Here is a 26,643-nt window from a genome sequence, read left to right as displayed (position 1 = left end):
GGCTTCAGTGAGGAGCCTTTCTGCATTCAAAGTGAATCCAGCAAATGGAAACTGAACTTATTTTTGAGTGAAGGCCACCTTGCTTTTATTTGTGCATTAGCAGGACAACATGAATGATGAAAGCATATTTCATGACAGTCTGTTATTAGTGGTTTTGTCTGACGTGCTCCATTAGGATTTTGTCATATAGATAAAAGAGAAATGTCTGTCCAGGTGGATGTTTCTGAGTGCCAGAACACAATATAATCATAATTATAAAGCTGCTGCTGAAATTACAAGCGAGCAAATCATAAATACAACAAACTCTCACACGAAATGTCTAACAACCGTGTTTCTGACTATGGAGGGTGATACAGTCGTTGTAGTGAACAATCTGCCTGAACCTCATTAGAAGTTGAAGTAGGAACCAATGACCGGACACAGACATTAGTCGGAGGCTGCGGCGCGGACAAAGCGGAAGTTTAGACGGTTGCTCTGGGTGAACGAAGGGAACACTGACAGCATCGCATCAAATAAGAAATCATTCTCTCCCCCTTTATTAACCCAGTCTCCCCTCTCCCTCACACATGGCGTCCAACTCTAACATAGACATTGAGGGTGCGACCCAGCATCTCCGGGACATACTGAAGCTCGACCGTCCCGGGAACAGCACCGGTAAGTTGGACTGGGAATGAAGAGCTGCTGCGGTAGTTTAGGCCGCAGCAGCTAATGGAATGCTAGCTTGCTAGCTAGCTAAATTGGTACCTAGCTTAAGGTGAGTTAGCGCGCTGCTGTGCTGGAGTGAAGTTAGCTCAATAGCAGTTTCACTACCTGTTAACTAGAAGGACTCATTCCGTGAAAGCACTATTTAGATATCAATGAATTCACACATGTGATATTTCCTCAGTAATTGTTGTTCAGGTCAAAGCGCTAACTGCGTCGGGAAGGTCTCTTGTATTTTATTATCCAAGTGTTAGCTACGTTATGAGCTAAAGTTAGCTTATGTCTCTGTCTATTTTCTGGTGTAGTCTAGCTGGGTCTTTTGCTGCCAAGCGACGATAAAGTCGAACCAAAATCTTTCGTTTATTCGACATTATCTCAGTAACTTCGCCCCTACTTTTTTGGATCTTAAAATGTAAAAATATCACGCTTTGAAGAGATTTATACCGAAATCTTTTAGCCAGAAATATTTGACTGCTATCAAGTATTAGCTTGAGCCTCACTAACTGCGTAGATGGTCGTTGTTCTTAGCTCATGTGGATACACTCATTCCAGGTTTGTTTTGGCTACCTTCAAACTAGTCATACTCGCCCATTTAAAAACTCGCAGCTGTCAAAATGATCAAGGTTACCAATGAAGACGCTACCGGCTTTAGGGAACTTGGAGAAAAAGGAAGTGTAGAGCATCATCATCATCATCATCATCATCATGTACTGAAGTTACTTACCTTTGTATTGCATATTGTACACCAGTACACAAACACATGTTTAACTAATACTACATGTTTATAAGAGTAGAGACATGTGATACGTAAATAAAATACAGAGAGAAGTAAGGTGCTTGTACTTTATTATTTTCTCATTGTGTGATTAAAGGTGTTTGTAACTGTTTTCAAGCTGTTGTGAAAAAAGCACATATGCTACAGAAAGGGGGGGGGGGGATTGGGGTCTGCAAGGGAGACTGGTGTGATTAGCACCTTTATTCTCCTTACTGTAAAATCATATCAACAGATATACAGAAGGAGCCCTTTCTTGATAGTAAATAAGTGAGTATATGAAATAGAACTCTTGTTAAACAAATTTATAACATTTATAATATTATGAAATTAAATAACCCCTAGGTATTTTACTTAAGTTACTGAAAATAAGGCAAATATTTTATTACCCTCTCCCTGGAATATTAATATCATTCAATAGGAGCTTTATGAATATCACAAAATTGGAAATTCTGACTTTCAAGTACAATGATATTATTTTAACTATAAAACTATTGATATTTCCTAGTCACTTATGTTGGTTACATGATTGTGTATAGGCTGTGAGAGCTGTCAAAATAATACGATAAGAAACCTGTAGAACAAACATTACTGTACCCCTTTCCTCGCTGGCTTTGAAGAGTGTATCTCCTAACAGCTGCATTCAATGTCTTTTCTCAGATAAACAATCAAGTGACGGTCCGAGAATGCCATCTTTTAATGGAGAGCTAAATGGGCTCTTGGGAGCAGCAGGCCTTCTAGGAAGCACTGATCGGTCAGCCATGTCAGAATCCACCAGACCCATCTCCACAGACCTCAGCAGCGCTCAGGAGACTCAGATAATGTGAGTAGATTCTTTAAATCAGTTGCTTGCACAACTCCGCAGGTTGGCTGACTTTGTCACACGGAGCATAAGCACATAAAGATGCTTCGCTTCTATTTGAATATAATATGGAAACAATTCAGAGACATTTTTGTAAGCACTTAATGTTTTTCAGAAACTAAATCAATATTTAACTTAATTTAACTTAAATGTGTGTGCTACAATTCAGCTGCCTTTCTGGTGACGATGGCTCCACTTGTATCCCCATCACCTCCAACAATGTGGAGATTGTGGCGAGTCAAGATTCCAGCATCAACAGTAAGGCTCGTGGCAGCAACAAGGTAAGAAGCCACATCACTAGTAGTGATATGACACCTTCCATTGAGTGTATAAATCAGCAAGACAGAAATGTGGAAAGCTTAAGCACCAACAAATCAAGACAGGATTAAGAGCCTGCTCTCTTATAAGGGACAAGCTGCTGTGCTTTTTCTGATCCCTGAAACCCTAAAATGGAAAAGACTTGATTTTTATAACAATATACAGTATATTATCACAGAATTAAACGTTTTTATGAGTTTAGTGCTTCATTTTAAATGGCCTGGCTTTGGGTCTTCAAGACTGCAGCCTCATGGTTAAAAAGGTTATGATGAGTATGAATTCATTTTGATTGGTGAATTTGTTTTTCATTCAGGTGAAGATCCAACCGGTTGCCAAGTATGACTGGGAACACAAGTATTATTATGGCAGACTTATAGCTGTGTCCAACTCCTTCGTGGCCTATGCCATCAGAGGTGAGAGTCCTCGCCTGTTATTTATATTTATATATATTTATTTATATTTTTTTTTTTTTTTTTTTTGTGGTACGTGCTCTACCCAGTGAACTACAGGGGCGCCCCCTTAAACAGATATTTTGATATAGCATGATAATATACTACAAGTTAATAGTTGCTCAAATGAATCCCAGGCTCCCTGGTTTCTCTTTTTCTTTAAAATCAACATCTCCTCCTCAGGCGCCAACAACCATGCAATGATTCGTGTGCTGAGTGTGGATTTTGGTGAGCGGTCCCTCCTGAAGGGCTTCACTGGAGCTGTCACAGACCTGGCTTTTGCCCACCTCGACTCCTCCATGTTGGGTTGTGTAGATGAAGCGGGCAACCTGATGGTCTGGCAGCTCACCTGCACTGGAAGCAAGATACTGTATCCTGACATGTGGGAGAAACTAAAGTGGAGTGTGTGGGAGAACGAGCAGGCCTATGTTTACCTGTCTGTTTATTTCATCTTATTTCTGTGTGTACTTTTAAGTTTAAATATTCACACTGAGCAACCCAAAGTGCCTTTTGGTTGTACACAAACTCCTGTGATATTACAGCCCGCTTAAGTATAGTAATCACCAAAGCAAATCAGTCAAAAAATTCCTTAACCCACCCTGCGTACAGTGATCAGGTGGTAGTTCATGTCCGACGCCCAGAGGACACTCCACTGAACTCCCACCGTCGCCTCATCTGGTGCCCGTTCATCCAGGATGACAATGAGGAAAACCAGGATGACACCAGCCAGACCTTAGCCCTTCTACACGAAGACAGGGTATCTATATTTTTCTTTAGATTTTGTACTTTAAACATAAGAATTTGCACATGCATGAAAAGAAAACACTTGTTATATACATCTCGACATAAACAGTAGTTAAAAAGTAATGTGTGTTTAAAGCCTAATGTCGAATGCTTTCTTCTTAACAAAGAACAAAGAACACTGGTATCAGAAAAATACTCCCTGTGTTTATGCGTCAGAATCGCATCAGGAGAGAGAAAACAGTGGGAACTTTGCATCCCTTATTTTATCGTGCTTTCCGTCTAGGCTGAAGTGTGGGACCTGGAAGTCTTGAGAGCCAACAGCAGTTGGCCCATCGAAGCCACAGACCTAAAAGAAGGCCTCATCACAGTCAAGGGACATACCCAGGTAGGGGTCAGGACTATATGAATTCTTGCATAATGTTGAATAGTACTTTAAGGTCGAGTGTGTAAGGAGGATCTATTGTCAGAAATGGAATATAGTATTATAGTATGTTTTCATTAGTGTATAATCACCTGAAAATAAGAATAGTTTTTTCTTACAGAGGGAGTGGGTCCTCTTCTACAAAGTCTGCCATGTTGAACCACCATGTTTCTACAGTAGCCCAGAAAAGACAAACCAAACACTGGCTCTAGATAGGGCCTTTTGCGTTTTTTTGCAAGTTTTTTGGGCACTATAGGTTCTCCTACAAGTTCGTAACGCGAGCAGTATTCAGTTGGTTGCAATCTGCAACTTCACCACTAAATGCCACTAAATCCTACCCACTGGTCCTTTAACTTGTCAAGTATACAATGCACTACAGTTAAATGGTGATTTTCTTCTACTGAAATACGCTGAACTTTGTTATTAGATATTTTCATTATTTAAAGTAAAACCAGAGTAACAAGAAGTACAGTGGTATGCTTTGATTTGGGTTTGTTACGTAGATTCCTTGCAGTACTGATTGTGTATGTTGTTTCATGTCTGCTCCAGCGAGTCAGTGAAGGTGCCCTGTCTCCAGATGGAACCGTGTTAGCCACTGCCAGTCATGATGGATATATCAAGTTCTGGCAGATATACATAGAAGGGGTACAGGACAAGCCAAGGTAAGCAAGGAGGGTGTACCCTTCCGTTTACTTACACTTTATCATGTAATTTAAATGTAAATCTTTTTTCATAAAAATAGTCAAAATTTCTGAAAGAAATACAATGTGGTCCATGATGTAGTCTGTCTCTCTTTTGATCTTTTGTCTGTGATTGTGGTTTTCCTGTCTTTTGTTTCACTTTTCTTTACTCTGTCGTCCAGATGTCTTCATGAATTGCGGCCTCACGGAGGACGTCCCCTCTCCTGCCTTCTCTTCTGTGACAACCACAAGAGGCAGGACCCAGAGTTAGTACACACCGGTGCACCCACAGCTTTCAGTGAAAATTGTGACATGTATACAGTATATTCATCTGAGGCTGTTGCCATTTGAATTTGAATTGGTTTCTTTTTCTCCTCTCCTTTGTCACCTCTTGTCCCTTCCGCTTTGCTCTTCGTAGGGTTCCTTTCTGGCGGTTCCTGATAACTGGAGCGGATCAGAACCAGGAGTTGAAAATGTGGTGCACGGTTTCCTGGACCTGTTTACAGACAATTAGGTCATTGCTTTGCCCATCATTAGAAGTTTAAATTCTCTTTCTGCACTGTGTCCTGTGGAGTAAAGCATGGCCTTACTAAATGGCATGACCTTACAATGGTGGTGTTTTTTCTCTTTTTAGGTTTTCTCCAGATATGTTCAACTCATCAGTTCTGCCAAATCTGAAGGCCAGTCTGGACCTCGCTGCTGAGTATCTCATTCTCACTGACGTACAGAGAAAGGTCAGCACAATGTTGTCAGCTGTCTGGTTTAAATAATGTTCACAAATAATGTTGCTCAACTGCTTATTGTGTCCCTTTTTAATAGAGATTTAAATTTAAACCATTTTGACTTTTAACTCACTTATATATTGCTCAGTGTCACTCTACAACAGCATTAATCTGAACAGAAACATTAACATATTTAAATAGTAATTATATATTCCAGATATCAGAGAGACAGTTTGAGTTCTTTTAGTCTGTCTGTGAAACTGACCATTAATTTTGAAGTGTAGGACTTGGTATCTGGACCAAACAATTTTCCTTGCAGCCCACATTACTGCTTCAGCTTGCGCCTAGCTTTATACTTTGCTGATGTCATTCTTTACCAGGTCCTGTATGTGATGGAGCTGCGACAGGACCTGGAGAAAGGCAAGGCCACTTTCACAGCGGTATCAGAGTTCCTGCTGACCCACCCCGTACTCAGCTTTGGGGTCCGGGATGTCGCCCACAGCCGATTGCGACACACTGAGGTCCTCCCTGCAGAGGAGGAGAGCGAGAGCCTGACAACAGGTGTGAATGTGCACACACATTGTTTTCCCTCCTGTTGACGTTTGATATTTTTTGTTACCATAAATCTTCTTTCTATCAGTATAAAGCATGTTCTTGGTCAAGTTAATAGATATTCCAAGGGCTGCACACACATGAGAAAAGCAAGGCAATTTATTTGCTTTTAGCTTTAATGTGGGGAAAAGGGGGCAATAAATATGTAGCAGCATTGATTCTGATTAACACAGCATTACTTTGTGTGTGTGTGTGTTTTCTTCCAGAGGGCACTCAAGGACCCACAGAGTCCAAGTCTGGGATCCAAATTAAACTCTACTGCGTTCACACCAAGTAAGTTTCCTGCAGGGCTGCAGCTATCAATTAATGAAGTAATCGAGTACCTATTATAAGAATTATTTGCTGATTTTTTTCCTGCCATTAATTGATACATTAGATTAGAAATTATTTGTTAAAGCAAAACTAGCAATGGGACAATAGTAAATGTATGATAGAGAAAATAAGACGGGTTTTATATGGGTTTAAATTTTTTTCAAATTCAGTGAATCATGGTCTGCTAGCTTTCTGCTCTGGGTATGTGTAAAAGGCAAACAAACAAAGTGGCTCTGACCAAGCTTCACATGAACATTTACTTGTTATTCCAGCCATTCCAGCCAGTACTTTTTGTGTCAAGAACATAGACTGTATAATTAAAAATGGATGTAGTCTTCACGACGTCACCCAGAGGTTTCTGAAATGCGATTGTGAAGCTCAGTGTGGTCCCCTCTGGCCGTCACCATCTTGAGTAGAATAGAGTAAAGCTTTAAGGCTCCCAGCTAATCCAAAAATGGACAAAGACGTGGAGCATGCGTCGAGCTGAGGTGACCATATGATGCCTGGTTGGTGAGACCATCCACCTGTGATGGCACCCAGCTGTCAGTCAGAGTGGCTGTTCCCTTAATTATGCATAACTTTAAGCCTTAATATGATACATGGGTGAGTTGTATAAAAGTATATATAGATATAGAAACCAAAACAGTTTTTTAATACCAGGCTATAAACATGTTTATTTCTGCTGTGTGACAAACAGCATTATAATGAAGTACTGTAGTGCTGCAGAGATGCCCTGACCTACAAATCTTCTTCCCCAGATGTAAGAAAATATGTTTGTCTGAAAATGTCACATCATCTTGATTTCAATAGATTTTTTCCAATGATAGGAAAAAAGAAAATCGTCTATCATGGTATTTGTCATCATATTAGATTTCTACCCTGCCTTTTTAAGTGAAGTTTTGAGAGGCATGTGGCAGGTTCGTAAGCATGCGACGTGCAAATGTCTTCATAATCTTACATTTGTGTCTGTGTGCTTTTTCAGGAGTCTGCAGGACGTCCAGATCTGGTTTCAGCCCAACTTGTGTTCTAGCTCTGCAGTCTTCTTGCCCCATTCTGATTCTCAGGATGGTTTTGGTAAGCCACAGTTAAGAGTTCAATGTTGATTTCTTTTGCTCTACATGTTTCCTATAGCTTTCTTTGTATGTTAAATACTGTTACAGAACTGAAACACTCTTTACATTTTGCGTGTTCAGCAGGGTTTTCAGATCATTTCACTGACCAGAGCTCTGACAAGGAATCAGGAAGTGGCTCCCAGACAGACCTGAGAAAGATCCCATCGCTTCCTGCTCCCACTGACTTCCTGTCAAACTCAGCTGCGAGCAGTGGGACGATGCCCAAGCTGATGACTCCCGATGCCTTCATGACACCAAGCACTTCGGTAGGAACACTCATGAGCCTTTTTAAACTGCCACTCTTCTTTTTTAATTATTTGTCTGCTATTGGCTTAAACTCCAGTTTACAATATAGTCAAACACGCATCAGCAAAACAACCCCATGCTTCAAATATTTTTTTGTCGCCTAGCAACATCTCAACCCATGAATAGCACCTTCTCCCACGTATTGGTGGAGTGCTGCTACCGGTACTCAGCAGACCCAAGCCCACAGCCCTGTTTATACCGAATACCTTTATAGCTTTATCTTTGGCTGTTTGAGTTTACATGAAGGTAAAACTCAGACAGCCAAAGATAAAGTAGGGTTCCATCTATTAGTAGTTCCAGCTATGTGTGAAGTCTTCTGTCTTTTGAAGGTTTTCTTCATTGATGTGTCTGTCATGAGATTTTGGTTGTGATGTGACCCATCCCAGTTATCTGCATGTTGTTTTAGTTTTATTCAGTTTCTAAATGTATGTGATTTCATGCAAAATGTACAAACAAACATCAGAAAGTATGGAAAGCAAGACAATGCAGGATATAAATGTAGCAACTGTGTATTTTTGTTTTTCATCATTTACTCGTGCTCCAAATCCATTATATTTGCTGCAGGTCACGTTTTTTTTTTTTATCACCCTCAAGGTACCTGCATCTCCGGGCAGCAGTGCCAGCAGTCTGACCATCGTGACCGCAATCAGCAGCAACTCTGACTCAACTAACAGGTGAACTTTTCTATGTAGTAATATGAAAACCTTTCATCTCTGTCCTTATTCTACTGTATCTGTTTGGAGTCATTCTAGTTGGAAAATGGATGTATGTATGGGTTGTCACAGAACTGGTTTCCATCAGTGCACAATTTCAAAACTTCTTCGGTGTTGATAAACTCTTTATTACAGCTCTTTAATGTTCCAGTTCCATAGACATAATTTACTCAGTACATTTTTTTTATGCATGGCTATTTCTTTAATGTTAGCAATAGAATACTTGACTTATTATTGACCATTGCTACATATCTATCATATCATTGCTTCTGTCTTCCTCTGTTAATTTTACGTAATAAGATATCACATAATGTCTTGCTCTTGTGCTTACACATGTGAACATGTATCCCTGAGTACAGTATGTCTGTGTCTCTTACCATGTGCAGAGCAATAGAGGATGTCAGTCAGAGTCCTAACAGAGCAGAGAACAACAACAGCAGCAGTAGTCTGACACTCTCCACCTCTACCAGCAGCCCAAGAGCTGCTTCTGCTGTGCTGTTGCCTGGACTGGAGAACCTACAGGTAGGACCTGGCACTCTCTCCTACTTCTACCAGCCTCCTAATACTTGGCATGGCATGATGTTTTTTTCATTACCCTTCTCATCTCCACCTCCAGGCTTTGGCATCCCCTACTGGTCCTCTCGCACTCGACAACCCTCAGGTTCTGGATTCTCCCCTCCTGCCACCTCTGGCTTCTCCGACCAGGGCCCGCTCCCCTGACGTCATCTCCTCAGCCTCCACGGCCATGTCCCAGGACATGCCAGAGATTGCATCGCAGACCCTGCAGCTTCAGCGTGGACTAGGGTCCAGCTTGGAGCCCTTACCTCTTTCTGCTCTTCAGACAGACAGCATGGCCTCTGCTGCATCTGCCCTGCACCTACTCACCTCACCACGCACAGCCAACAACAACAGGTACGGTGATTACAAGCAATGCTGACATTTAAAACTTTAAAACTTAAAAAAAGAAAGAAAGAAAGTTGACTTAATTGTCACAGTGAACACACAACTCTGAAGCTGAAGCACAGTATAAAAATTCATTGTCAGACAAGTATGCATTGAAAAATGTTCATTAATTTAAAGCATACAGAAATTCTTGGAGACAAAATTGCAGAAACACCAGGATGGGCCTTTTAAACTAACAAAACGACTGTGTGTTATGTCTCAGCCTGTTGTCCCTCGAACTCGGAGGTGCAGACGGGCCAGTGGGCGGGGCAGTAGAGTCAGAGCCCAGACTCAGCCACACCCCATCTCTACTTGAGAACGCCTTATCACAGGAGAACCCTGGAGTTGGAGGAGGGTCCTCAGATGGTAGTGTCAGCCACACACCATGGCCAGCAGCGCCTGACATCACCAGAGAAACCAGGAACAGTCTAAGGGATAATGGTCTTGGAGACTGGTAAGAATTCCCACTAATAAAATATAGTTTGTAAAATATCACTTGTATAAAAGTAAAACATATAATTGGATTTGTGTTTCAGGCACTCATTGACTTTTTGTAGCATTGTAACAATTGGTGTTTTACAAATAATTAAAAATGATCACTGGTGAACTAGTTTTGCTCAAAAGTATGTCAATTACCTTGACACGTAGGCACACATGAACATAGACAAACCACCTACACATTTTACAACTGTAAAGCAAAGCTAAAACTAAGGCATTGACAATATGACCACATCAGGTTATCTTTCATATATGTTGAAATTGTAAAAGCAGTACAAGATACATTTATCAAAAAGAGGTTTGTGTCACATTTCACACATTTCACTTTTCTACTGTTGTAGTTCAAGAGAGGAGTCTAAGGACAGACGCTCCCCTTACCATCGACGCTCCTATCACCTCACACAAAATGACAGTCAGGATGCTGGCGCAGAGCAGAGGTAACACAATTGAACACACCATCTACGTGTTAATGCAAATAAACAGAGACATCTCTGGTGTTGTCCTAGGCAGAAGACATCACAAAACCAGGCACAACAAATTCAGTTTTGAATTTAAGGCACAGTGTCATTTTTCCAAGATGAGTCCAGAGCATGTGGCATACACTCTTCTACATAGACTACAGCAGTTGTTTAACTGTGTGTGTATCTGTACATTTCTGTGTTTTACCCAGTGACCCTGATGATGAGGTGGCCAGCCTGGCATCCTCCTCAGGGAATTGTGGCAGTCGCTCTTCTCACAGACTTGTCAAGGACTGGAAGACCTCACCACGAGGCTCTCCAAAACTAAAGAGGAAGACCAAGAAAGATGACAGGTATGTTGATATTTTATAGGGGATGGGGGGTGGATAAATCTTTCGGTGTGTGTGGTGTGTGTAGTTGAAAAACTTTGACTTTAATTTGGAAAAAAAACACTGAGAAAAATCTTGTAATGCAAGGAAGAGGCCAATCAATAGGAATAAAAATATGTACAGTGTCAATAAAACTTATTTTATTGTTTTTACAACACTGAATCAGTCTTTTTACCATACATCTAATTTCATCCATTCTTCAATGTACAAATTATTTCTACAAATTAGTGGCTGTTTTTTAATGCATAAAAAAAATCAAATCTGGCTTAAATAGTGTTTTTAGCACACTCCATACCTGTGTGTGTGTGTGTGTGTGTGTGTGTGTGTGTGTGTGTGTGTGTGTGTGTGTGTGGTGTCGTGTGTGTCGTGTCGTGTCTGTGTTGTGTCGGTGTCTGGTGTATTGGGAGGTTGTCTAGCAGTCCGTTCTTTCCATAATGTAGGCTGTTGACTGCAACTTCAACTAAATTACTGTTACACTGCTGTTGAGTGCAACTTTATTTCCACTGCTCCATAACATAAAGGAGGCATGCTCTCAATCCGTCTCTTGACTTCATTCAGTATAACTGAGTTAAGGTCAGCAGTTGAGGTTTTATGGACAGTCAAGATTAGACAACAACCAGGATAAAATGTCTTTGTAGCTCCAGATACTTTGTTAGTAATAATTGTATTTAGTGGAATATTTGGCTATAATTAATTGGCTTCTTCAACTCCAATAATAAAACGTTTTTACTTGTGAACCAGTTTGGCTCTCTGTTTGAAAAAGCTGTAACATACAAAAGTATATCAAGTACGTGGACATTCAGACACAGATGAACATAAACAAGCAGTTGCATAAGGCTTCTTTCTCTTTCCTCCTCAGTGAATCGTCTCAGTCCAGGCAAATGGACTCTGGTCAGGTAAGGGGATCACAAATCAGTCTATGCATATTGTTTAGCTTCTTTTGTATTCATTAACTTACCACAGTGATACTATAATTGGAAAGCCAATGTATTTTTAAATGAAAACACATTGAATCTAACTTAAACCATTACCTCTGATACGTAGCCAACAGTTTATAAAGTTCTGTTTCTAATATGTTATATTGTGAAATGAGAAAGAAAATGAATTTAAGTGTATTTCATATATTTCCGCTGCACTTTCCGTTGGTCCACTTTCTCTCCTTTTCCAATCATTCTCTCCATCCCGCCCATAGATGAGTGCGGAAGTACAGGATGAGTTGTTGATGCTCCTGCGTGGCCAGCAGAGGGAGTTAACTGAACTGCGTGGACAGATTGAAGCTATGCAGAGCTCCATTATGGCTCAGGTAGAGCACGTCCTGACCAACCACCAGGAACAAGAACGTATCCTTCAGTCGGTTTTCTTACGTGCTGACCTTTTTTAGATAGTTTGTTCATTTTGTATTTCTACTACCTGTGAAACTTTCTGGAAAAACCTGAACCTGCACTGTACCCTAGGCTTACTGAACAACTGTAATGCCGCTGTTAAAAACTGTAATGCCACTGTTGAAGTGAATACAATAGGCCACCTAAGGACACAAAAAGGTTGTGTATAAAGAATCATGTTCAGAGCACGTCTTTTTCTGAATCCCCCTTCAAAGTTGTTACAACAGCACGCATGCAGGCCTTAATGACGAGCCCTCCACATCATATTCTTGTGAGCCTTGACATTTCATGACCTCAGAGCGCAGACTAGAGCGAGTTCTGGCAGAGAGTCAGAATCATCAGCAGCAGCTTCAGGAACAACTCAGCCAGCAGCTCAGCCACACCCTCAGCTCGGTCTTAACCAACAGAATGGACAAAGTGCTGCGAGACGAAATGAAGAAAACGGTCCCACAAAGTAAGAAGCACACATCACTGAGAACAAAATCTCACAGGCAGAGTTGAACTGTTTGTCTGGCACACTTGTTACCAGATGATGGTGGTATTGCACCACTTCTGCTGTTTGCCATCTGCAGACGAGGAAGATTTTAAGTCTTTTGCACACTGGTGTCTCCCATCTCCCGTCTTTGGCTTCTCTCTCTAGTCTTTTCCACCATCTGCTTACAAATGTATGCTTGCTTCAGGATCTCCTTTTCTTTAGTTCTAAAGTTTATAGTGTACGCAGTTCATATTTATTGCTTTATTTTATCTTGCACCTCAGCCAGCTCTCTCTACTCAGTTACAGGCAAATTTAACATTCACTGTTTTAGTTGATTGAGGCATTTTGCAACAAAACAGCTGTGAGGTTTTATGAACAGAATAGCTTGTATTTTAAGTTCTCACCATTGATCGTGCTAATACCACACTTGCAGTTATTGAGTACAGTTCTGATTCCAGTGCTCTCTTTTTGTCAAATGTGAATTTTGTATACATTACTGTGTCAGGTATTGTAATCATCTTTGGAATCCTGCATGCTTTGTGAGGTCAGGGATTGCTGTGGAACTAAACTGACTGGGCGGCCTACTGTGACTGACTGAATGTAACCGATAGCTGAAAGACTGAATTATAACAAAGAAACTGTGTTTAATGTGGATTGGTCACGTAATGACCAATTTGCTATTCACTTAATAAGCTCAGTATCAGTCCTGATAGCACTTGCCAGTCCCTTGAGTTCAAGTAAATCTGGTCTACTTACTGTATTTAGTTTTCTTTCTTTTGTCTTCACTGCAGTATTTTGTTTTGCAGCAAAAAGTGGAAACAATGGACAAAGTGCACACTAGGCTGTACATCAATACATTACGGTGTTCTCTTAATGCTTGAGATCATCCTAGGCATATGATGAATTAGATACAATAAAGGCAGATGAGGTGTGTTGGACTGGGACACTAAAATGAAGCAGTCTTTGGAGAAATGGATTTCTTGCTTTGCCTCTCCTGCCCTCTAATTTGAGGATGAGATGTTCCTGTCTTTTTTTCCTGCCACCTTGATCTCATGCCTAATTATAGGGGAGTTCCTGCTAATCTATCCTGCTAATTCTCTCCCCTCTAGCAATCTCTAAGAGTCTGGAGCCAGTGACAGGTCAGCTGAACAATACAATTGCCGCTAAACTGACCGCTGTGGAGGTCACCCTGAAGGACAATGTCAGCAAGGTAGTCAAATCAAAGGTAAGTGGCAGCCCCTGTATCCTGTGCTTATCCTAAGTTTTCATAACATCACCTATCCTCTCCTTTCCTTCTCACTGAACCCGCTGCCTGTTTACAGAACACAACAGATGCCATTGGTCGAGCAGCAGCTGAAGCGTTGCAGGGAACTATCCAGGCAGCCTATAAAGACGCCTTCCAGAGCATCGTGCTGCCTGTTTTTGAAAGAGGCTGCCAGTCCATGTTTCAGCAAATCAACGACAGCTTCAAACAAGGCACACAAGAATGTAAGGCAATCTTACTGAACATCAACTGTGGTTTTGTCAGGAAATAAATATTAATATAGTGGAGATATTAATATATGATCTAGAAAGAGCTCATGCAACTCAAGGTCAAATTAGTCATTTGTACTTGCATGCTGTGCAAATGATTTAACATCGCTGTTCTGGTGACTCAATGGCCGGTGTCCTTATTGAGACACGTTTTATTGCTACTCTCTTCATGTTGGTTGTTTCCTGAATCTAGCTCTGAAATCAGGGTCGGTTCATCTGGAAGTCTAATTAAATAACCATCTTTTTCAAAAAAGCTCAGGGACAGCTTTTGTAATGATGCCTTTTCAGACTGAGCTAGGCCACTGATGTGTTAATAAGCAGTCTATTTAATCTGAGATTGTGCTTATGCCCCCCTCTGGAAGCTGGCAGCTAGATGTTTTTTTCAAATACCAAGGCTGCATACACTGTGTACAGAGGGGAGACGCACACAGTTAGCCCGCAGTAAATAGGGAGGCCACGATACCACTCTCAACAAGTGTGCTCTTATGTGCTTGTTCCAATTTAAATTTAATCCATGATCAAATTTGGGGTTTAGTGTTTTTGTGTGTAAATATTGACTGTAACTTGTGAATGCTGCACTAACATCCACATTGCCATGTAGTTAAAGTGCAAGCCTTCAGCTGTGTCATTTATACGCATGACACGAGTGTCTCCTTGTTGTTGGTGCATGGTGTTTGATGCTGCATAATGTATCAATTTATTATTACACTTCCACATGAGTCCCCTAATTTGTCATATTCATGGGTGGGTGTTGAATGTAAAGCTATATATTGAAGTAAATATTTTGGGTTGAGAACAGGCTAAGTTTTATACAAAGGAACAGGTTGGTAAACAAAATCATAGCTAGGATAAATGGAGCACTACAGACTGCTTTCTTGAAAACCCTCAGTTTTGTAGTGCATGAGTGTTTAATTACAATAAATAGAAGTACAGCATTCTCTTGTTTGTATGAAGATGATACATTATTGAAACCAGGGGACAAGGTTAAGAATGCTTTGGGGAATAATGGTTACAACTAAATCTTTATAACCTCTATGTAGGGCAATGTTAAACCGGTATATTGTCCAGCACTACATATAGCCTTCTATTCCTTAAACCACTATTACAAGAGGTGAGGCCCATATCTTTAATACATGAGGAAAATGGGAGTTGACAAAGTATTGTTGCAGTTTTTGATCACTGAAGAAAAAATAGTCTTCAAAAGTCACAGAAAACCATCACTGATATATCATCATGTTATTGAATTGTTAGGACTTTCCTCGGCCTATTGACATTTAACATATGGGCATCCCACTGGAGTTTTGTTTCTGGCATCCTGATAAATGTAACTCCAATTTCCTCCTATTTGGATGTTAGATACTCTACTTTCTTCACCAGCCATGCATTTGGCTTTTTGTGCTCGGAAGGTTTGCTCAGCTTGTCTGAGCTTAGAAAGGGCCACATTTTGAGTCATATTTACGATGTGTTTTGCTTGTTTGAGGGGGAGAACTGATTTTCTGTTGACTGTCATCTTTGTAGACATCCAGCAGCTTGAGAGCCACATGAAGAACAGAAAGCAGAAAGAGCAGGAGACACGGGATCCCATTATTGGCCAGCTCCAGCAGATGATCGACAGTTTCCAAAACTCCACCGATCAGCTGGCCACCAACATCACAGCTAATGTCCGGGCAGAAGTCCAGCACCAGGTCCAGATGATTGTGGGAAAGTATGTATCCTAGCTATCCCTCATCGATCACACTGTAAGCCACTTGTGATTGCAAAGCTGTTACTGAAACCTTGTTTTTTGTTCAGTATCTCCTGAACCATTTACATCGGCTTTCCTCTGTCCTTACATATCACCCTAAGTATGATCATAGACATGGCATGCTTGCTCACTCAGTACTGTGAGCTATAACCATCAAGTTTTAGAAGAATATATGATATTACTCGCAGGGATTGATCTGATTGGGTTGATTGACATTCCAAGCGGCATTTTGAATAGGCATATCAGCAGATACCTATGCCGACAGCCCTGGCCTTATTCACTGCCTTTTGAGCAGGTGCGTAATGGATTGGAGAGCAGAAACAAGCAAAGCTTAATCCTGGGGCTAATGTAGGAACATAAATTCGATCCAGTCTCTTGTTCCCTCTGCAATTAATTTCATGGCCTCTAGAGTTTATAGATTTGTCAGGAGCGGAGCAGAGAGAAAGTAGTTGGCCAACTAAAACTTTAAAATCTTGAAAAGGAAATGACAACACCTGACTGTGATTCTTTTTACTGAGATTTAAAGTAATAGCTTGTATGTAAGTACATCCAATCAAGCAAACCTTTGCCAACATAGAGACACACAGATTACCCAAAAGTCATTGACTGAGGTCATTGTTCCTGTTTCTTGCCAGCCTGCTACAGTGCAGCATAGCGGTTGAAAATACATGTAATACGGAGGATAAACCCTCTTTCTGTCCTCACGTTTCTTCTGTCCTTACCCTCCCCAGTTTGCAAGAGTCTATTCTTAGCCATGTGCAGCGAATTGTCAAAGGGGAGGTGAGCCTGGCAATGAAGGAGCAGCAGGCAGTGGTCACCTCCAGCATCATGCAGGCAATGAGGTCAGCGGCCGGCACGCCCGTCCCCACAGCACACCTCGACTACCAGACACAGCAGGCCAACATCCTGCAGCTCCTCCAGCAGGGCCAGCTCAACCAGGCTTTTCAGCAGGTAAGACACACACAGAGTTGTAGTACTGTACATTTTGCAGCCTCTGCAGCTGAACTCTATTTGTCAAATGTTAATGAATAGGGGTGTAATAAAATATTGATACACTTGAGTGTCGTGATATTTTGTTCTCTGATTTTGTATTGATTCTCAAAAACACCATACATTTTTGGTTTTAAACAAGCTTTGAAGTTGATTGTTACATGGACTATAATAAATACAGATGCAGGTCCCACTGTTCTGAAAGCACAATATACTGCAACTACTCCACACTGTCCCACTTGCAGACACCCCTAGTGTGTTAGCTGTGCTGCAGACAGTGCTTGCATTTTCTCCTTAAGTGGCTTTTTAACCTGAACCTGCTCTAAGTGGCTGCTAACGACTCATTTTCGCCGTCTTCTTCTGTCTCTCTGGCTATTTGTCAACATCGTCTTTATGTGCAAAGAGTTCAGTTGCTAACCCATGGACTTTTGGATTGACACTTAAAAAACATCAGCATATTCTGTCTAAGCTAATACTTTTATTAGAATCTCTGACTTGCTTTCATGCTTAGCAGATTGTTGTGACATGGAAACATCTTGTGGTCTTATGAATAAATGCATTACAAAAATATGACTAGTTTTAGAAGTAACACAACTACTAAGGAGGAAGTCGCTAGTGGCAAACCCTTTCTTGCTTTGGTCGACTGCTCCTTTCTTTGGGGGGGGCACTGCAGCTGTACAGGAATATTTTTCTAGATTTATTGCAGGGAAAAATATTTATGAACTTTTAGAAAAAATAGTTTCATTTGAATAAAAAGCCCTGTCTCTCACTTTCCCCCAGGCGCTGTCAGCAACAGATCTGAACTTGGTCCTGTATGTGTGTGAGACCATCGACTCTCAGCAGGTGTTTGGTCAGCACCCCTGCCCTCTCAGCCAGCCCGTGCTGCTGTCGCTCATCCAGCAGCTCTCCTCCAACCTTACAACCCGCTCTGAGCTTAAAATCAGGTGAGGAAACCAAGATTATTTCATTTTATTTTAAGAACAATTTTATCTCAGGTTATTGTTGATACGAACCACACTGGTACATAGAAGCAATCTTATTTTTCCATTTTCTTTCAATAACAGCGCAGCGGCATGAAAGAACATACAGTTATAATTATCTGCTAAATGGCCCCATGTCAGGAAACTAGAGCACAAACCACAGTTACAAGATTAATATTGTCAATTAATCATCCCACACCTTCACCCTCCCTCAGACTCCTAAATGGCTCAACACTGGTCCCTGTGCCTTATCAAACACTCTCTTCCTTCCTGCAATCTTGATTCTAAACTTCTCCAAATGGAGGATCTCACCCAGTTCTTTCAGCCTCCTCTCGGATGAAGGCACTGCGTCAGACTTCCATCATCACGTCTGGTAATCTGGTAATTGTCACTACCAGAGTTCAGCAGTGTCATTGCCAAGGTTATTTCATATGACAGCTTTTGGTACAGTTTGTGATTTTCTTGCATCCATAATAACACTATTCCCTACTTAAACATTATACAGAGATCGGTACCTCAAGGGTCAGTAAACATTCAGTGTGTGTTCATTGTGTAGATGAACGCACTAAAAGTCAAAACACAACTAGACACAGTGTGGGCTTCACAGTGTAGCGCTTTTTTTTCTCACATGAGCTTTCATGACAGTAACAATGTCTGAGATATCTGGTGGAAAAAATGAATGTTAGTAAGCAGAAAGCTTCTCTACCTTTGCAGTGGGAAATGAATACAATGGCAGTGTTATGGAGTGAAACCGTTGCTTAGCATCAAACCAGCCAAACTCAACTACAAGAAATGTTTGTGTTGCTGCAGAGCCGTATTATAAAAACACACAATGTGCTGTCATGTTTGTGAACACAGTTATTATTATGGATTATGAAGGACACAGATCCACCCTCTCAAGCACATTATGCCCTCCGCATAATGACAAATACATTTCCTTAACAGATGCACCGCTGTGTGATTTTACTGTATGCACTCTCCGTATAGTTTAAGTAGTCTCACTTTACAGTTTGGAACAATAACTGAACTATTGACAATCTTCAATGTCTGTTATACAGTTTTTTGCAATTAGAAATAATCAAAATATTGATCATTCCCAATATTTGGGAATCATATACTGGGGTTCCCAGTCTTTTTAACTAATCATTTCCCAGGACCTTTACAAACAGTCCTATAAGCTGCAGTTTTTCAGTTCCACTTTGCATCCATTAACAGGGTGTCCGCGGGGTCTTAAAAAGTATTAAAAGTTGATAAATCAAATGTCGGAAAATTAAGGCCCTTAAAAAGTATTAAAAAGTCTTAATCGCAATTTTATGAAGTATTACATTTTCTTGACATTCAAGCTTTGACAAAAAGTATCCATGAATGTATAATCTATTTTCCTCCTCGCGCCTATTTCAAACAACGATGTGGGCCGTGTCCCAAATCACTCCCTGCTACTCCCTATACAGAGTGAGTGAGTGATTTCGGACACAGCCTCGGACTGCCAGATAGCCTCGGGGCCATGCGCGTACCTGTGCAACGTCACGCGACGGCACACGTTCAGGCGCTAAGCAGAAGAGCAAAATACAAGAAGATGGGGAAATGTAAGTTCACTGACTCCTGGCTGCATATGCCGGAGTTTAAGGATTGGCTAAAAAGAGTTCGCCAGGCTAATTTGCCAGCTAGTTTGCTAGCTAGCCAGATGATTCGCCAGTTAACTAGTTTACTAGCCAACAGGCGGTCAGTTAGTTGCTTTGCTAGCCGGTGTTTCGGTTTAACTGGTGACCGTGTTAACTGATGACTTTCACGTAGGCGTTCTCCTAAAAAGAACTTATAATGTAATCATTTTGTCTTTAATATCTAAGTATCTAACCATTTATGTAAGTTCAGTTGTGTTCAGAAGACGTATTAACCTCTCGTAACGTATCTTAAAATGTGAGAAAGTCGCCCGTTAACACGGTCACCAGTTAAACCGAAACACTGGCTATAAATGAATGCGCTTGTCTGAAGCTTTTCATGTGAAAGGTGAAGGCATAACATTGACTGATTTAAAGTATGTAAAAACAGTGAGATAACCTGATATGTCTGACCAAATGCGTTTATGTGCATTTATTTAACAAGTAATGTGGTGACCCACAATAGATAGCTACTGTGAGAGGTTAACGGTTACTAGTTCCAGTTGACAGTTGGTTGACTGTTAGAGTTTCAAACCAAATATGCATCTCAGTTTATTCAGGCGACCTGAGTGAGGGGCTACAATGCAAAATATTCCAGGACAACAGATTATTTCCTAGATACTTGATTTTTTTTTTCAATTACCAGGTTTTCCCAGATGCACAGGAACCCTGTTCTCACCTGTATACTTTTCATATTGCTTGTGGGATATCGTGTCACACCACTGTAGTTTGATGTAAGACCTGTCTTGCAACGCAGCAGGCATAATATGCCAATTTGGAAAATGTCATTGGGTTTAATCAAAAACCTGTGAACTGTATAAGCTTATTTCTTTCCAAAATGTCTTAATTTGAAGTTCATTTTCTTACAAAGCGATAGCAGTGAACACGTTTTGAATTGCATTACACACCTTCTCTCTAACACAAGCTGGATCCTGTGCTTCTGTCGATCAGTAATAAGCCAGTCTTTGCCTAAACTTTTGCTCCCCATCTCATCTCCATCGTATGTCCATTATTCCTTGTCTCCTGAGTGCTAAATGGTGCTAAACTGCTGACCCCATCACCCTGCCCTGTCTGTAGCTCTGCTATGGCTGCCCGGGGATTTGCGCGATCCCATGAATAGCTTTGGAATTTTTTTTATGCTCTCTTCCTATGTCCTGGATTTTTTTTTTTTTGTCTTCCACCATTGCACCCCTGTATGTATTTTTTCCTGTTCTTTTAACTACAAAGTGTCATGTTGTGCTATTCTCAAGATGTGTGAATGTGTCTTCTCAGCCAGCCCTGGCCTCACTCACTTTATGTCCTTTTCTTTTATGAATCTCAGCATCAATTCTCTCGTTCTAGTCTCCCCCAGAAAACCTATTTCTGTATCAGAGTCCCTTTACAGCACCGCCCTGCGTCTGGATCACCTGTCGGGTTGTGCGTTTACATTGCAGCAGCCTCTTACTGCTAACACGGCCCTCTGGTGCCGCCCTGTGCCATCTGGAGAGTAAGAGAGAGAGATGAGGGCAGTAGGGTGTGGTTCAGTCTGAGGCATTATTAGGACAGAGCACAGTCGTGGTTGGATGGGTTTGTGGTGCCAGGGAGTTCAGTAGATAGAATCAAAACAGGATAAATCACAAAACTTCTTAACATCTTCTCACTGGTGCTTTCTTTCCTGGCTAATTTTACTGTAGCCATGCAGGAAAACTGTGCTCTCATGAATAAATAGACATCAGTTAATATTGGGATGAGACCATTTTTGGGGGCTTTGCACAAGATAAAGGAGGCTTTTTTTTCTGAGTTTCTGATTGGTAGTATCTTAGAAGAATCCCTGAAAGTTTTCCCAAAGAGAAACAAAAGCAACTTTAGCATTCTTTAGAACAGAGAGGATTGTTAGAAGCTGGATTTAAACAACACATTGATGTCCAAACAGATGTGAGAATAATGTGAACTGAGGGGCCACAAACAGCAACTGTATGTGGGTTTGAAAGAGCTGGACACAGTTAGCTAGCAGATTGTTTCGAACTAGTTTCGGCCGGGGTTCGAATCCAACCTGCGGCCCTTTGCTGCGTGTCATCCCCTCTCTCTCTACCCACCTTTCCTGTCAATCTACAGCTGTCACTATCTAATAAAGCCAATAAAAGGCCAAAAAAAGAATATATTAAAAAAAAACTTTAACTAGCTAGTCGGTATCTGTGGTGTTTGGCCCGGTGACTTTAAATGTCCCTTTTTAAAGAGTGTGTTAGCAGTGTTATGGGGATTTGCTAGATCTGTGATATGTGTGGAGAACTGTGGCTGGACGCCAGCTGGCGGTGTGGGATGAGCTCTAATGTTAGACTGGGATCAGGTAGTGCTCTGGATGTGGAGATGAATGGTCATTTAAACTGTAAAGACAGTGAGGGTGGGGGAGCAGAACAGAAATAGAGCACTGCTGGACAGTCTGACCACCAGATGTCTGACTAAAACTATTAATTGAGGAGTTAAATGTAGTGTAGTCTGAGTAACAGGACAGGACACAGGTGACGGTGGCGCAACTCAATTTCTGCTGTGATATTTGAGCGAACACACAAGGTACACATTCACACAATGGGCTGGCAGCCACGAAGGTGATCAAGGACAGCGTTTGACATTCAAACTGAGAGAGGTAGCGGAGACATTGGCAGAACCCGGCCTTTCAAGTTATCCTTGCAGTGCTTTTATAGCCCATTGAATGAAGTTTCAGAATGTTTCATGTCATTTTCTCCACACAGAACAAAAATGGAAAAAAGGGGGTAAAAAATCATGTTGTGTCATCTTGTTTTTTTCTTTAGCCTGTCTCTGCCTCGCAGCTAAAGACTGCACTTCTTAGCTTAACGATTTTTTTCCTGCTCATGCCCAATGTAGATACTATGTGCCTGACCAGAAATGTATGTCGTCTTTTGTCATCATTACCTGATGTCTCCTGTCCCTCTGTGTCCCTGTCCAGCTACCTGGAGGACGCAGTGATGAATCTGGACCACGGCGACCCGCTGACAAGAGACCACATGTCGTCCGTGCTGGCCCAGGTCAGACCGAAGCTCTTTGCCTTCCTGCAGCAGGAACCCCACAGCCCGCTCAGCAAGAGGGCGCGGCGCCTGATGATGATGCTGCAGGGCCTCGTCAGCCACTAGACCTTCATTTAAAGCGTGTTGCAGAAGGATAGTTTCTTCAGATCATGAGTCCATTTTTTTGTTAGGAGTCCGTGAATGTTTTAGAGGAGAAAGCAACAAGCACAGTTGGAGCTCGAGGATGGGGTGCGCTGTTGGTTGGAGATGAAGATGAGAGCTCCTGAATGACTGAGTTTGAAACCTCTCACTTGGTTCGAGAAAGAAAGTTCCCTCCAGCCCACCTGTCCCTCCACACAACCCTAAATTCAGCTCCTTCTCCCCTTGTTCTATTTGTTCCCATTCCTCCCCCTGCTCTATCTGCACAAGTGAAGTGTCAAGTTAGGAAATAGAAACCTTTTTTTTGTTAATTTTTTTTCCTGGACAGACCTTCAGTGCAAGACAATAATGATCTGGACAACTCAGAAGTTCTCTGTAGATTATTCCCGACCCTTGTTACTGCTGCTTTTTCCCAGCCAAGAGGCATCCTGGTTGTCTCTCATCCTTTTCTTCGAAACGACAGCCAGAGAGCTGAGATTTCTGGGCATCCCTGTCCCAGACACATCACACCTGACACCCCTTTGATGTCACTTCACCCAAATGTGCATAAGACTCAAAGAATGTTCAACCGAGCGGTCCACAAGACCAAACGTCGCTGTTTCTTTTGTTCCACTTGTGTTCCTGTCAGTCAGACATGTTACGTTTTTGGGATACTGAGCAAGTTGTGACGCAGAGGCTTCTTCAGAAGTACGCTAAAAGACATGTTTCGCCCCAAAATGTCGCCTTGTATCTTGGCCTTAAGAGCAAACAGCAGGCTTGGACACGTTTTGTTTTTCTTACATACAGACCAGCATCCTCGCTAGAGCCAACTTGGAATTCAGACGCTGCAGGATTACGCTGTCCTCAGTTCAGTTCCTTTAAACAACCGCGCTAATCCGGGCAACCAGAAGTATGTAACACCCAAAGCCATTTTATGTTGGTTGCATATTTCCTTTCAGTTATTTCTTAATAGGTTGGAGACGACAACCTTGCCAGGCCAGATCTGTCAGTGCTTTGAAGAGAATCAACACGTCAAATTGTTTCGCCGAAAGTTAATAGAATTTGTTCCTGCGTTTGAAGTATTCAGGATGAAAAGCATATCTCATTATACTTTTTCCATCTGGCCTTGTTTTCACAAATCATTCTAATGACGGTTTCGGAAGGATACAAACAAGATTAAAGGATGAGAAACAACATTTTTCAAAGGTAACAAATATTTGCGAAGGTCCTCCAGGCTGAATAGAATTCCCCTGTAGAATCTGAAATGTTTGGCAGCCGTCCATGTGTACAGCTCTGACCTGTAAATTGATCAGATTTCTTCTCCCCATGTTTTCTTCTGTATGTCAGTCCCTTTTTTTTTATATAAACATTTAGTATTTGTAAGACTTGTATACTTGCTTTAAGAGTCGTCAAACTCGTTATAATACATAAAAAAACACTTCCTAAACATAATTGTTACTGATGTTATTTTATCAGGATATTCCAAATAATGGTTGTAAACTCAATGTGCAGTAACTTCTCATAGGCTGTAGGCGGCAGCACTTAGTTGGACTGCAGAGATTCACCCTGCTTGCCGTTTAGGTTTTTGCATCAGAAATCATTCCTGCTCTTACAGTATCTGTTTTACCAAACATTGAAACGCCTGCCTTTTAGGTTGTAAATGCACCGTTTGTTCATCTTGTGTGTTGAAAGTGTATGACAATTTGTGTACAGCTCATTTACACACATCATTGTTTAATTGCAGGGTGGCCACACTGTTTTTGCTGATTGTAAAATAAAGGTTCTGTTAATTTGACCTCTGTGTTTAGAATCTGTTCAGTTGGATTTGCCTAGCAAGTGCCTTATTGCATTCTACATGATTTACTTTAACATTTGATCCCATTTGGGCCATTATACAGCTTGTAACGCTCCGGCGTTATCCCATAGCGGCTCCGTTTCACTTTTACAAGCATTTATGTCACTGAGAGGTCATTTGTGGCTGGTTCTGAAGTAAGGCCCACACAGCAGAGCAGAGGAGAGTCTGTATGATTTGTTTGCAAACATTTGACTACCAACACAGCTGATTTGGACAGAAAATTGAGAGAAGCCCTATTTTGTCCTCTTTCAGCTTTCATTTACAGAGCCTGGGTTATTTTCCCCAGAGCAGAAGGACAGGTGGTCTCCTGCTTGGTCCCGAGTGGGAGCTGTGTGGTAGAAACATGACTGAGGATAGTGTGTATGTTATTTTTTCTCTTTCACTTTGTTCATTTCCCTCTGCTTGGATGGTTATGTTGTATCTTTTACAGTTTATTTTACCCTAAACATTTTGGAATAAAAAGACTTGTTCAATTTATTGTGTCTTGATTTGTATGTTGTGTACTAACAAAGAACAGTCAACAGTCCGTTCCCCCTGAAGACAAAGCTAGCATCGGTCCCTGAAGATGGGGATTCAGAGCCTTGCTCATGGTTACTTCCGTTGCACACAGTGGTGGAAAGTAAATAACTTTTTGTGGTATTTGCTGACTGCATCCTGACAGTAGAACATGAGACAGATAATCAGTGAAACAATCAGGTTCCTCTGGCTCCTAGAGCTCCTAATGGTATTTACAAGAATCCACTGGGCCTGAACGAAAACAGCCAATCAGAGCCGAGAAAGATAGGTCCCAGATCCTGAGAATGAGACTCATCAATCAACTATAAAAAAAATGCATGAAAACTTGAAGCCACCGACCCAAAGTGTCAGTAAAAAGTTACCTACTGCAGTACAATTTGGAGGTACTTGTACATTACTAGTGCTTTTACTGCACTACAGCTCAGAGGGAAACTACTTCACCCTCCCTCCACAACGTGTATTTAACAGCTTTTACAATAAAAAAAATTTTACACTACCGAAGTGACATTTCCCCCTTCATACTCTCAAACAAACAAAGACCTGCCACAAGAATGGATATAAACTAGTGTAGCAGAACTTCTTTCCCTCTCTTTTCTCCCATTACCCATCTCTGGAGCCCTCAGATTTAATTTGTGACCCTTTGAAGAGAGCCTAACTGTTAGGTTGGGAACCACTGGACTTTACTCCCTAACAGTGTACAGAGTAGTTAGGTCACCATCTACAGCCATCTGTTAATGTCATAATAAAACATCATCACAAGGGCATTTCTTCTGCAGTGAGTATATTTTGCTGATAACACTGATAATATTTCTGTGCTTTTACTTAAAGACCCCTCCACTCTTTAATCAGTGTTTCTTCTTGTCCCTACAGTGTGCTGTGTGAATGCTGTCTGTGCAGAGTTTGACTCTAGAAGGATGTTTTCACATTCATCTGCTGAAAGTGGAAAGTTTTGTACTGATTTTAAGGGGCGGGGCCTACCAGCATGATTTGTGACATCACAAATAGTTAGGAAGTCAGTCCTGGTCCAGTATGTAACTTGTACAGTGTGATGTAGAAACTTGAAGCCACCAATGCACATCCACTGATAGTGGACTTTACAGTGAAGGAGGAGACATCTTGTGTCCATCAGCAAAACTTTCTTGTTAGAAGTGGAGGTCACATGACTGCTGGATTGGAGATCACAGGGGCACACTTCACTGAAGCAGACACAGGTGTGCTAATTGAGTAGTTGACACTAAGGGCCTGTCTCACCCAATACGATGTCGTGTCGAAAAAAATCTCTGTAAACACGGCGTCGTTTCCAGAAATATCTGCGTCCACACGGATTCACTGCAATTACCCAAAACGCTGTAGTACAT

At 41.4% G+C, this 26,643-nt stretch overlaps 1 protein-coding gene across 2 annotated transcripts; it reads left to right on the top strand.

The window, feature by feature from the left end:
- Positions 1-448: 448 nt before the first annotated feature.
- edc4 (enhancer of mRNA decapping 4) lies at positions 449-25,246 on the top strand. Of its 2 annotated transcripts, none has more exons than XM_051383135.1 (30): positions 449-654; positions 2,135-2,297; positions 2,506-2,617; positions 2,968-3,067; positions 3,287-3,473; positions 3,713-3,860; positions 4,131-4,232; positions 4,818-4,930; positions 5,131-5,214; positions 5,367-5,462; positions 5,583-5,682; positions 6,051-6,231; positions 6,489-6,555; positions 7,577-7,668; positions 7,791-7,972; positions 8,607-8,686; positions 9,112-9,247; positions 9,342-9,637; positions 9,891-10,121; positions 10,507-10,602; positions 10,836-10,976; positions 11,872-11,908; positions 12,205-12,352; positions 12,693-12,848; positions 13,979-14,094; positions 14,192-14,357; positions 15,921-16,107; positions 16,878-17,097; positions 17,917-18,080; positions 22,719-25,246. In XM_051383135.1, exons 1-30 carry the CDS (start codon positions 567-569, stop codon positions 22,900-22,902), a joined length of 4,173 nt encoding a protein of 1,390 aa, XP_051239095.1. In that variant the 5' UTR covers positions 449-566; the 3' UTR covers positions 22,903-25,246. The 2 variants fall into 2 exon arrangements, with proteins under 2 accessions (XP_051239095.1, XP_051239094.1); XM_051383134.1 differs by having other exon boundaries at positions 7,788-7,972.
- The last annotated feature ends 1,397 nt before the right edge of the window (positions 25,247-26,643 follow it).

The sequence above is a fragment of the Dicentrarchus labrax genome, unplaced genomic scaffold (genome assembly GCF_905237075.1).
Source record: "Dicentrarchus labrax unplaced genomic scaffold, dlabrax2021, whole genome shotgun sequence".
Lineage (NCBI taxonomy): Eukaryota > Metazoa > Chordata > Actinopteri > Moronidae > Dicentrarchus > Dicentrarchus labrax.
The sequence above is the reverse complement of the archived record's forward strand: the minus strand, read 5'-3'. Positions and strand labels throughout refer to the sequence as shown.

What these genes read in the sequence shown, in the direction of transcription:
- edc4 (XM_051383134.1), top strand. Translation starts at nt 567, where the DNA reads ATGGCGTCCAACTCTAACATAGACATTGAGGGTGCGACCCAGCATCTC. An exon ending in TCAACCAGGCTTTTCAGCAG is followed by an intron (nt 17,098 to 17,916) that starts GTAAGACACACA and finishes ACTTTCCCCCAG; the next exon opens with GCGCTGTCAGCAACAGATCT. An exon ending in CGCTCTGAGCTTAAAATCAG is followed by an intron (nt 18,081 to 22,718) that starts GTGAGGAAACCA and finishes GTCCCTGTCCAG; the next exon opens with CTACCTGGAGGACGCAGTGA.